This window comes from Cyprinus carpio, unplaced genomic scaffold (genome assembly GCF_018340385.1).
Source record: "Cyprinus carpio isolate SPL01 unplaced genomic scaffold, ASM1834038v1 S000001077, whole genome shotgun sequence".
NCBI classification, from domain to species: Eukaryota; Metazoa; Chordata; class Actinopteri; order Cypriniformes; family Cyprinidae; genus Cyprinus; species Cyprinus carpio.
Window position 1 is genome coordinate 5,679 of NW_024873798.1, and position 12,673 is coordinate 18,351.

The window sequence follows — 12,673 nt, forward strand, 5'->3', positions numbered from 1 at the left end:
GGACCTTACAAAACTACTGCCGAATGTGTCTCAATGGGTCCTGCACACTTTAGAGAGAGGGTACAGAATCCAGTTTGGTTCTCCACCGCCTCGTTTCAACGGGGTTATTCCCACTCTGGTGGACCCGAGCAGGCTCGGGTCATGGAACAGGAAGTAGACACTCTCTTGAGGAAGGAGGCCATCAAGATGGTCCCTCCTCATGACAGAGAGTCCGGGCTCTACAGCCGGTACTCCATAGTTCCAAAGAAGGTTTGAGGGTTGCGTCCCATTTTAGATCTGTGTCAGTTGAACTGCTCAGTCATGCGAATGAAGTTCAGGATTCTCACTCTCAAGCAGCTTGTGCCTCAGATCAAGTCCGAGGACTGGTTTGTCATGATCGATCTAAAAGACGTGCACTTCCATGTCTCCATCCTTCCTACTCAAAGGAAGTTCCTGAGGTTCGCTTTTGGGGGCAAAGCATACCAATATCGGGTCCTTCCCTTCGGCCTTGCACTCTCACCCTGCACTTTCACGAAGTGTGTGGATGCAGCTCTGGCTCCACTGCGACTCCAGGGCATCCACATACTAAACTATATCGACGATTGGTTGGTTTTAGCTCAGTCAGAGCAGACGGTGGTTCGACATCGAGATGTCGTTCTCGCCCACATGAGAGAGCTGGGGTTAAGACTAAATGCCAAGAAACGTGTGCTTTCTCCATTACAGAGGATCACTTGTGTGGTCCGCGATGCAGGCTCAATTGTCACCTGCTTGGATCGAGTTGATCCTCACTGCAGTAGACTGGTCATTCACTGTCAAGCAGTTTCAGAGGCTGCTGGTTCTGATGGCAGCTACGTCCAACGTGATACCCCTTGGCCTGCTGTACATGAGACCCCTACAGTGGTGGCTCCAGACCAAGGGGTTCTCCCCGAGGGGAAACCCATTTCATATGATGTCATGTGGAGAAAGCCTTGGTTCTTGTCTCAGGGCCCGGTGCTGGGAGTTCCTTGTCGCCATATAATGCTAGCGACGGATGCGTCCCTCACCGGCTGGGTGCGGTCATTAGTGGCCACCCTGCCCATGGTCTGTGGAGTGGTCGCCATCTCACAAATGAAACACTTCCTCCCAGACCTAAGAGGCTGCCATGTGTTCTTGCCCTCCGACAACACAGCGGTAGTCTCTTACATCAACCACCAAGGAGGTCTGCGTTTGCGCCCCCTTTACAGGCAGGCACACCAGATCCTTGTGTTGGCCCAGGACAAACTCCTCTCGCTGAGAGCAGTTCATATTCCTGGGAATCTCAATATGGGAGCAGACATCCTGTCGAGGCAGGGGCCGAGGCCCAGGGAGTGGATGCTTCACCCAGAGGTGGTGAAGCAGATATGGAGAGTTTTTGGCCAGGCTCAGGTGGATCTGTTTGCAACTTGAGAGACATCGCACTGTCCCCTCTGGTTCTCTCTGACTCATCCAGCTCCACTGGGGCTGGATGCTATGGCACAGACCTGGCCGAGGCTTCATCTGTAGGCCTTCCCCCCTGATTGCTCTGCTCCTGGGAGTTCTGGAGAGAGTGCGTCGGGATGGAGTCCGGAGTCCAGAGCTCCCTCTATGGGGAAACTGTACTTCTTGGTGCGGAGACCACCAGCTTGACCCAGCTAACTGCCCGTTTGGTACAGTTCTGGAGTTCCTGCAGGCCTGTCTATCCGCATCGTTGACCCACTCCACCCTAGAGGTCTTCGTGGCGATCATTGCAACCTACCATGCCCCTCTCAGTGGCCATTCAGTGGGAAGATATCCTCTTCTTACACGTTTCCTCCGCGGTGTACTGAGGCCGAAGCCTCTGGCCAGAGAAGCTTATGCTAAGTGGTGGATCAGGATGCTATTCCATAGCCTCGAGTCCTCTGATCTCCCCTCTCCTTGGGGGTCAAGGCTCACTCATACAGAAGTTGGCTTTCGGGACGGCGGGCCCCGCATACTTTAGCCACTCCTGGCTCCCTTTCTCTTGCCTTAGATGTGCTCTTCCACACTAGGCAGGAATTTGGTGGGGGGGGGGGTTCTGATGTGGCTATAGCCCCATCAAGCCCTAACCTAGCGCCGCCACTGCTGCAGCCACTGTCTGTGTTGCCCCACTAGTCTTTCCCCAAGTGTATTTATTTGACCTTGTAAATATGCATTTGGTCATCACAGGAGAACATGTTCATTTTCTGTCCTAAAGCCCACTCCCTCATACTGTAGGTCATATTTGACGACAGTGCCAGAAGGAAAATTATTTACAGCCACAAGTATGTTCATGTTCAGAATTTACAGAGCTGGGGCAAGTTGTATAAATATTGCCACTATGTTAAGATTGTGTCTTAGTAGTTTGACCAAGTAGTGGTTAACCAAGTTCAGGTTCTGGTTACTTATTTTGTACCCTTAGGTAAATTAGGTCGCAGTGAACAAGTTAGGGCCTTCTACACACACAACACAAACAATACAATAGACATTAATACAATAAAATATTTGGTCTAATTTGATTTCAGAATAAAAATAGACCAATCTTTTGTAAGAACAAAGATACAGGTCACTAAAGTGAATGCAAAAACACTATACCAAAAAATAAATAAATAAATACTGAATGGGATCAGAACGTAATACTACAAAACATCAAATCTGATTAATATTAGCTTATAAATGTAATTAATTAAAATAAAATGATACTATACTGTAATTCATCACAGCTCATTTTAAGCTTCGTCATTTTCTATTTTCAATGTGCAATTTTTAGCATTCTTTTTAAAATGTGCCCATGTAGGATGTGTTTTCCATTCATGAGGGGTCTTCACTCTTATATAGGCTACACACACACACACACACACACAAATGAGTTCTGTATTTAGGCATGTCCTATGATAATGTTTACATATCATATAAGTGCATTTACATATGTTGTTATAGTTTGGTAAATTTGCAAAGCAATTATTGTCTGATGGCTCATAATTAATTAATATTCATGAGCTTTAGCCTTCGCTGTAGTATTTTGTGTCCAGTCTGAAACGACGTACTGCGCATGTCAGTGCAAAAGATACACAACTGCATGACCACCGCGCTCACTTACATTGATTCATTCAGGTAAGAACCTCTACAAAGGCAGCAACTCTTACGTCATACAAATAGCATACAAGTCAACGTGAGACCTGAGACCTCCAAATTCAGAAAACACATACAAACGCCACAACAACTACATATTCAGAAAACACCTCCAAATTCAGAAAACACATACAAACGCCACGACAACTACATATTCAGAAAACACCTCCAAATTCAGAAAACACATACAAACGCCACAACAACTACATATTCAGAAAACAACTTCGTCGATTCCACATCACGTACGCTGCAAATATTCACAGCACGAGCAAATAGGGAAACGAACTGCAAACTGCAAAGACACAACGGAAATGTTTCCAGGGGGGCCATAATCAGTGACGGACCCGCATCCATCCGGTTGTCTTCGCGCTATCTGAATGTGCGCTTTTGTTGTTTATGGCTACAAGAGGTAAGTGTTTCTCTTTTATTATGACAGACTTGTCGATGTGCTCTGATACCGTGTTTTCAACATATTATCCCCATAACGTATTAGTCCACTGCCAACGTTGTTAGCTGGAAACTAGCTGGCTAGCTCGCTTCTGGTCACTAAATAGATGTATTACTGGCATTTGTACATTGTTGTCCTGATATCTGAACTATTTATATTTCAGATTGAAATGTTCTGTCCGTTTTGTGCTGTGCAACTGGGGGACGCTCCCAAGTTTTGCCCGTCGTGTGGTCTGAACGTGGGGTTCCTTACGGAGCGTCCATCCACGTCATCAAGCGTAGGCCATGGGCCTACAGGTAACATCCCCTTGTTGTGCTCCTATTCCACTGTGCTGCAATGAATTGTCGTCCCGTGGTTTTAGCTGTCAGAAAGGCGACAATTTATCAACCAATCTCAAATCATAGCTATAATGAATCAGTGTGTGTGTGTTAGTGAATGAGACAAGTATCCAAGGAAGAGCAGCTCAATTCATGAGGTTCAGGGGAAGTTAAAGAGGCTGAGAGGAGGACCTTTTCAAAGGCTAAAAAGAAACCAAACATTACGGTCAAGGTAAGCAAATATGGAGGTTTAAGGTCACAATGTGACTATTACACACAGTCTTAAACATGTTTTTTTCTTGTTCTTTTTTTTCTTATTTCTGTAGATTTCGATTGGCATAATGACCAGAACAAAATATGGGTTAAAACCTATAAGAGGGAAAACCTTGCCATTAAATGTTGAACCCCTGTGGTCATCAAAACAAATTTTGCCAGCTGCTATAAAAAAACAGCGAGATTTTAATCAAGACACAATGTACGATGGAGAATATGTCCTGGTCTATCCTGATGGCTCTCAGGTACAAAATATACAAGGCACAGACAGACCCTTTGTCCTTGAACATTATAAAGAGGCCATTGGAAAGGCTTACCAGAGGATCGTACTGTACATCTGCCCCCTTCAGGATTTGAGTAAGTATCGAAGTACATGTATGTAAAATAATAATAATAATTGCTAATGGTTGGTTATTGAGTGAGTCCTTAATTTAATTCGAGCTGGTTGAAAAACTGCCATATATTTTGCATATACCTAGGCCTAATAATGATGCATCATTTTCTCTTTTCCAAGGTCATGGAGATGACTCATCTTCAGAATCCGATGATGAAGCATTTGCTAGGCTTCCAATGAAAATGTAAGTTTCTCCTGCCATTTTGAGACCTGTGCTAGCGATTTTTGAATATCCACATATTTCACAGCATTCTTTTTTTTTTTTATTATTGCTATAAGGAATAGATCGAGCATGTTGTGCTCTTTAAATCATATTAACAATTACTTATATTATGATTTAAATTAAATGATTCAAATTATTTGTTTGTTTTAGTTTACCAAAACAATGTCCACCAACAATGTCCAGGCCATCTGATGGGCAAGTATGTATTATTCTGTAATGTTATTAAGTTTATGTTAATGATGTGGTGATGTAATTATTGTTCATTTGTTTGGTGTTATCTCTACTTTCATCAACAGGCCAACGGAGCAGGAGCAGAACCCAAAAACACCACATCATGTGACTTCTACAAGTAAGTCACAATGGATTAAAATTGTTCTCGTCATTGCAGTAATACTTTTGGCTCTATCGACTGCTGAATGTAATGGATTACAGTACCAAGTATAACACCTTTTTTACTGTAATTTCACAACCATCTTGTTTTAGTATTTCATTGTTCCTTTAATCCACAGCACATATACCAAGATCTATGCCCCAGTTGTCATTGACAGCAGTTGCTCTGATGTTGAGGACGTAGAAATTTTCAGGAGGAGGACAGGTACTTTGATAGAAATAATGCTGTCAACCCTTTTTTTCTTCTTTCCCTCTAATGACATATTAAATAGTTCAAGCTACATTGGGCATTTATTTACCTGGTTTCTGTTGCCATACAATTATTAAAGTAAATATTTAAATTGTATATATTTTTTAACTTACCCCTTAACAGAAAAAAATCTGGCAGAAATTATTGAAAGCTTGCAATGTGTGCTTCATGCTTATGCCCATCACATTTCATCACACTCATATGGTGTTCTCACTGTAATGGGCCCATAAAAGATTTATATTTTAATTATCCGCATAAAAGGCAGTGTTAATGTTTTTCTTTCTTGTGTTGCAGAGACACAGATATTGGACTGACTGCTGCAGACATTCTGTCAAATCTGTCATTCAACATAAACACAAAAAGCTGTAGCAGGTTTAATATAAACCGTTCTAATGTCTGGGATGGTGCTCTGAGGGGATTCAAACGTTCCTCATTTGACCCCACCTGTAGCCTTTTGGTCAAATTCACTGATGACATCGGGCAAACAGAGGAGGCTGTGGACACAGGAGGGCCTACGCGGGAATTTCTGACACTCTTGATGGACGCCATTAAAACCAGTAGATTTTTTGAAGGCAAAGATGATGGCAAATACCTGTCATTTGATAGCAAAGGTAATTCGCTTTTTGTCACATTTTGACAGTATTATAAATCAATTTGAACTAACCGTGGAACATTGCCATTGTTAGCTGCAGAAGGTGATGAGTATTTCCATGTTGGAAGAATGGTTGCGGTCTCCATTGTACATGGTGGTCCAGGGCCTCGATGCTTTTTCCCCAAGCTTCTACCAGTACCTGGTTGGTAAAGTGAAGACCATTGAGGCCCCAATTGAGGATATACCTGATACTGAAGTCAGGAATGTTCTCCTTGAGGTAATTATGTGTTTCTAAGCATATTCAAGAACTCCTGTCAAAGAGAAATTTAAAATATTCTATAGTCTCATCCTTTGTGACATGTATAATGTAATTTTGTCTATTTCAGTGTTTTTATTTTACTCTAGATTAAGAATGCTAGAACATTGGAGGAAACTCGTGGAACTCGCAGATAAGCACTCCAGCATGCTTCAGACAGCAGGATGCTATCGATGCCTGAGGACACTGGGGGATAAGGAAAAAGTTGTGGATGGTTACATCCAGTGGTACTTCACCTACCGCAACCATGTTTCCTTCCAGAGGTAGGTCACATTGACTACTTTGTAAGAATTCAAATGAGAATTTGAATGAAACTTAAATGAGTGTCTAACAAATGGTTAAGTCAAAAGTGAGTCCTACTGGCAATAGCATTAATAACCCAACCCGGTTATAGGTTCAAGGATGGCCTGGCTACCCTCAACTTTTTCAACGCTCTGGAACAGCATCCCTCCATTTTCCTGCCCTACATGTGTTACAGAGCGGAAGACCTGACAGCTGAGAGTGTAGAGTCACTGTTCCGTCCACAATTGAGCCCAACTGGTAGCTCAAATCGCCATGAGGAGGAGAGAGTGCTTGGCTACTGGCTGGACTACTTAATCGCTGTAAAAGGTATAATTTTCTTTATGTTGTTTAAAGTGAAGTCCACAAATGGATGATAAATCTTAATGTGTTTCATTACTCCCAACCCCCACAGAGGACGGGTCAGGGATGTCTCTGGAGGATATTCTAATGTTTGCAACAGGCCTGAAAGAAATCCCAGCAGCAAAATTAATACCACAGCCTCAACTCACATTCCAGAAACACTCAAGGTTTCCTGAGGCTAATGTCTGCGCTAACACAATAAAACTCCCGATCTTACCCTCATATGAAATCTTTGAGGAAGCCATGAATTATGGAATCAAGAACGCCCCTGGATTTGGGCTCCATTGAGGTGTCAATCAGAAATTAACATTCGTGGCAAATTTGCATTACTGTTGTTACTGTTTGCATTGCACTTTACTGTTTGTACTGTTACATTGTTTACAGAAATCCAATTTTTTTTTTATAAGAGAAGTTGCACGTTTCTCTATTTGGAAACTTTTTGTGGCAGATTTGCATTGCTCTTACTGTTCGCACTTTACTGTTTGTCAGTACTGTCACAGTTTAAATAAATAAAATCATTTATATAAGAAAATGTAAGTTTGTCTATTCTGAAACATTTTGCAAGGGCCGTCAGAATGAAGTTTATTTGTTGTTCCATAAATTGGTCATGAAATGTTACCGATCTAACATGAAAGTCACCTTTAGCTTCAGCATACCGTATTAATCAACACTAGGTTAACCCCAAAAACATACATTGTGATGGTTTAAAAAGTAAGGGAAAGTCATTGCAATCGATTAATATCTTTGCTTTTAATTTAACCATCTGTCAAACATTAAAGGTGTCCATATCAGTACACCACACTGGAGGCAATGCTGTCTGAAAGAAAATAAACTGGCTACACGTCAGTCAGTTAGTCCTCTCTCTGTCTGTCTCTGTGTTGTTAATATAAGTACACCACACTGGAGGCAATGCTGTCTGAAAGACTCTCTCTCTCAAAGACCAGCCATTTCCTTAAGTCTAATGTAGTTGTCAACAGCAGCTGGCCAGTTGATGGGTGGAGCGAGCTGGCTCTGTCTCTCCAAGTTGGCAAAATATGCTTGGAGGTTAGCATCTCCACACAAACTGTTTGTGGGTGGCAGAAGGTCTTTGAACTCCTGTAACACTTGGGGATACTGTGTGAACGTAAGTTAGTTTGTACTATATCTGTGTGTGTATGTATATGACAACAGTGAACTCTTTATGAATAATATTTAAATCTCAAATTGAAAACAACCAAACATTTATTGAATGACAATACAGGTGCTACAAACAAACCTGTGAGGCAGGTGGTACATGGTCTCCGGTTTCCCAGATGGACAGAGAGACTGACGGACAGGCCTGATTGTATGGTTATTCCAAAGCTCTCGGTGCTCATCAAGCTCTTTCTGAAAGATGCCCAGGAACACATACCGTACAAGGCACTTGTGTTCATGGGTGCCGTTGAAGTAATGTCTCTCTCTCAGGTCACTGAATAAATCCATCCAGAACTGTGTCCTAATAATGGAGTTAAAGTATACACAGTGATTTCAGTTTTGTATAAATGTTTCTAACACAAATACTTTAAAAATTATGTGACCGTCTTGGAAAACAACATTCTGCACTGCATTCACCAGCAGAATGTTGGACTAGCAACACTTGTTTCTCGTTATTACAATTTGAAACAACCACGCACACTAATCCTTTTACTTTTCATAACTATTGCACAATCGACAGTACACAGCCTAATCCATGAATCACGCTCATATAAATAAGCCTACATTTTCAAAGTCATCATTGTATGGTGCCAACCCAGCATAATATTACGAAAAGATTACAGAAATATCAAACAGTATTGAAAAATATGTATGTGTGTGTATATGTGTGTAAGTCTTCTATTTCACACCCTCTATAACATCTAAAAACATACTTGAAAATGTTTCCTGAAAAAGGACCACCAGCTTTCAATCCTTTGATTGGCAGTTGAAGTGCCATACATGTGGCTGACAGAACCCGCAAATTCATTGGTGTGGTCCTCTCTTAAAGAACAGTGGATGGCAGCCATGTCTCCGTTTTCTGTCCCACAGTCTGTCCGAAGACGAGCCGGAAGGCCACAGCTCGAAACACACTGCAGGTAATGGTGAGCGATTACTGCAGGGTCGTTGTTGGTGCTACCACTACAGAGCCACATAACCCGCCTTGAATACCCATCGATGCAGCCACTGATGGCAATCCCAAAGGGCTTGAGCTTGTCATAGCCATCCACGTGCCACACCTGATTGGGTCCTGCGGCGCAATAGGATCGCCTAACAAATCTGCGCCTATGACGGAGAGATACTCCTGTTGGATTTAATAATCTGAGGGCTTGCATGACATTGTCTCGTTTTACTGTCAGTGAATGCTTCTGTCGCAGGGTCTGCCACATAGCCCTGTAGCCCAACAGCTGTCCTGAGCCATTCAATTCAGTAGTGATGGCAGCATTCACAGTCTCCAGTGGAGTGTAATTTGCTCTCCGACTTAGGTTTAGCCGTTTCAGCCTTCTTTTTAGAGTTTTCAGGCTCATTACAATCCCATGCTTTGACTCCAAAAAATCTCTAATAATCTCGTTGGAGTGGTCCTTTCTGAAGTAGGCACGTATTAGGTCATCCTCTGAGGGTTCATGGTTATGGACACACACACACACACACACACACACACACACACACACACACACACAGAGAGAGAGATTCATTATAATAACTAATATGCTCTGATGGGGGTTGATAATAGGAGCACAACAAGGGGATGTTACCTGTAGGCCCATGGCCTACGCTTGATGACGTGGATGGACGCTCCGTAAGGAACCCCACGTTCAGACCACACGACGGGCAAAACTTGGGAGCGTCCCCCAGTTGCACAGCACAAAACGGACAGAACATTTCAATCTGAAAAATAAATAGTTCAGATATAAGGACAACAATGTACAAAACGCCAGTAATACATCTATTTAAAGGACAACAATGAGCTAGCCAGCTAGTTTCCAGCTAACAACATTGGCAGTGGACTAATACGTTATGGGGATAATATGTTGAAAACACGGTATCAGAGCACATCGACAAGTCTGTCATAATAAAAGAGAAACACTTACCTCTTGTAGCCATAAACAACAAAAGCGCACATTCAGATAGCGCGAAGACAACCGGATGGATGCGGGTCCGTCACTGATTATGGCCCCCCTGGAAACATTTCCGTTGTGTCTTTGCAGTTTGCAGTTCGTTTCCCTATTTGCTCGTGCTGTGAATATTTGCAGCGTACGTGATGTGGAATCGACGAATCGACGAAGTTGTTGTTGTGGCGTTTGTATGTGTTTTCTGAATATGTAGTTGTTGTGGCGTTTGTATGTGTTTTCTGAATTTGGAGGTGTTTTCTGAATATGTAGTTGTTGTAGTAGTTGGCGTTTGGAATTATGTGTTTTCTGAATTTGGGAGGTGTTTTCTGAATATGTAGTATGTGTTGTGGCGTTTGTATGTGTTTTCTCTCAAAGAGGTTCTATTCTATTTGATTCTTTATTAAAGGTTCCGTTCTGTTTGTTTCTAAAGATTCTGATTCTTTATTTACCATGTCATTATATTACATGCTCTGTTAAAAATTCTATTTTTATTTTTTTTATTAAATATTCTGTTCTAAATAGATTTTGGGTGATGTTGGATATGCACAGTATTTTTCTAGGCTGATTTTGACCCTGTTTTTTATCGTAATATAATACATGCATTTTTTCACCCATATTTAAAACTTTGCTCTTATCACCAGGTATAAAAAATGGGGGAAGCCTCTTTCCCCCACCTGCCGAAGCACCACCTGTCATGATCAGTGTAAGGACAGCCTGACCTCATCGCCCGGGTACAGCGGCATGCAGACTGATGACAGTAAGAATGGGGGAGACGTGTCTCAGTTCCCTTACGTAGAGTTCACTGGCCGAGACAGTGTCACCTGCCCCACATGCCAAGGCACTGGAAGGATCCCTCGAGGTACAATGTTTAAACTTGTCTAGAGCGTTCCTGTCGATTGAAATGTTTAAAAGTAACCCAATCTGAAATGTCATCTCTTACTAAAAATGTACACAATGTGATACACTGTGACGTGTGTATGCAGGTCAAGAAAATCAGCTGGTGGCCCTGATCCCATACAGCGACCAGAGGCTTGAGACCAAGGAGAACGTAAGAAACCTTGAAACCTTGCATTTTGTTTAAACCAGTTACTGAAGCTTATTGCTCCAGTCTCAATCCATTCCGTTCCTGAAGCTATTAAAGATCTTGTGTTTGTTTTTATGTTCTAGAATACTGATTGAACTCTCTTGACTAAATCTATTGCTATGTGTGTCTCGCAGCAAGCTGTATGTGACTGCTTCAGTCACTGTGTGCCTGCTGCTCTCCAGCCTGGCTGTGTTCTTCTTCCTTTTCCCGCGTTCCATTGATGTCAACTATGTGGGAGTGAAGTCTGTCTACGTGTCCTATGACCAGAGCAAACGCATTGTGTATCCTGAATGTCACTGTAAGTTCCTGGCAGAGCAATTCTCACTGAACTCACCTGACAAAGTGATGCTTTTAAAAGTGTGTTTGACAGTGTATCTGGTTCAGGAGGAAAAATTAAGAGATCCCCAAAAGACAATTCTGTTGTCATTAGGCTGGAATACATTATACTGAATAGATTTCAAAACACTGAGAGTCATACATTTTAAAAATGGTTTGGCTAGTCATACAGATTTAATAAAATGGTTACAGAGGAAAAACCTGGGCATCATACACTAAACAAGTGAGGATCACGCACTAACAGACTTTCAGGTTGTACCGAACACAAGACGCTCATGCAAAAAACATGAAACGTGCCTCTGATGAAACCAGAGGACGCATGAGAAACAATGTGTTATATCACCACATGTCCTGATATACTCCTGACTTGGATGGAAAAAATAAAAAAATCTCTGCACCCTAATACACACTATACAGTTTTCTATCTGAAATCTGCGCCAGCTGACTGACCTGAAAAGCCACAGACTGGTCCCATCGCAACTTTGGGGCAGCAAAGCTTGACTCCTTTCAGACTGAACAAAATGGGGGCAAAAGTCCTGGAGTGTATTCCAGCCTTTCTTGACCTTCACAGTTATATCCCTTGAAGCTGTACTTTAGCTTTGATAAGTCAGCCTGTTTTATTTGTCTTCTTTCTTTTAAAGAACTCACTAAATATTACTAACAAACAACTATTGACTCGGTGGAACGTGGCCACTCACAGCCCAGGTGCAGTTTTCCAAGACTGTGATTGGAAAACACGCATTAGCAACATAACCACTATTGGCCCTCTGGATAGGAAGCAGGTAGAATTTTATTTGCACTAGTGGTTAAAAATAGGCATGTTTCAGCATATATAACAAAGGATTTGTTAATACTTTTTTTTTTTTTTTTTTTTTTTTTTGTCAGATTGACTACATGGTGCCCACCACTATTGCAGATGAAATGAGCTATATGTAGTAAGTTTAAAAACACTCTTTCATACATGAAAACATAAAGGTGTAATAAATACTATATATTTTTTCCTGGCAGACCTTTTCAACTTCCTCTGTTTTCCAGTGACTACTGTAACCCTGCAGAGCATCAAGGTGCAAACATGGTGGTTATTATGCAGTAAGTATTGTGCAAAATATGTGTAACTGTACTTTTAAGTATATTTGGGCATTCACAGGGGATGATTTTTAACAATAACTTGTAAACATTTAAAGTGCCCCTATGGGTAATGA

General features: G+C 41.9%; 2 protein-coding genes, 1 long non-coding RNA gene and 1 pseudogene across 3 annotated transcripts; 3 read left to right on the forward strand and 1 right to left on the reverse strand.

Annotated features, from left to right (window-relative positions):
• Nucleotides 1-3,166: 3,166 nt before the first annotated feature.
• LOC122143273 lies at nucleotides 3,167-4,033 on the forward strand. Its single transcript, XR_006159083.1, has 3 exons — nucleotides 3,167-3,511; nucleotides 3,714-3,846; nucleotides 3,983-4,033. It is a non-coding gene; the product is annotated as an uncharacterized LOC122143273 (long non-coding RNA).
• A 2,132-nt stretch (nucleotides 4,034-6,165) lies between these two features.
• LOC122143272 (G2/M phase-specific E3 ubiquitin-protein ligase-like) lies at nucleotides 6,166-7,776 on the forward strand. The gene is made up of 4 exons (XM_042754008.1): nucleotides 6,166-6,266; nucleotides 6,395-6,568; nucleotides 6,700-6,914; nucleotides 7,000-7,776. The coding sequence occupies exons 1-4, from the start codon at nucleotides 6,253-6,255 to the stop codon at nucleotides 7,233-7,235; spliced, it is 639 nt and encodes a 212-aa protein (XP_042609942.1). The 5' UTR covers nucleotides 6,166-6,252; the 3' UTR covers nucleotides 7,236-7,776.
• A 1,030-nt stretch (nucleotides 7,777-8,806) lies between these two features.
• Nucleotides 8,807-10,207, reverse strand: LOC109061785. The gene is made up of 3 exons (XM_042754010.1): nucleotides 10,031-10,207; nucleotides 9,695-9,827; nucleotides 8,807-9,552 (listed from the first exon to the last, which is right to left on the reverse strand). The coding sequence occupies exons 2-3, from the start codon at nucleotides 9,819-9,821 to the stop codon at nucleotides 8,822-8,824; spliced, it is 858 nt and encodes a 285-aa protein (XP_042609944.1). The 5' UTR covers nucleotides 9,822-9,827; nucleotides 10,031-10,207; the 3' UTR covers nucleotides 8,807-8,821.
• Nucleotides 10,208-10,743: 536 nt separating this feature from the next.
• LOC122143271 lies at nucleotides 10,744-12,407 on the forward strand (annotated as a pseudogene).
• The last annotated feature ends 266 nt before the right edge of the window (nucleotides 12,408-12,673 follow it).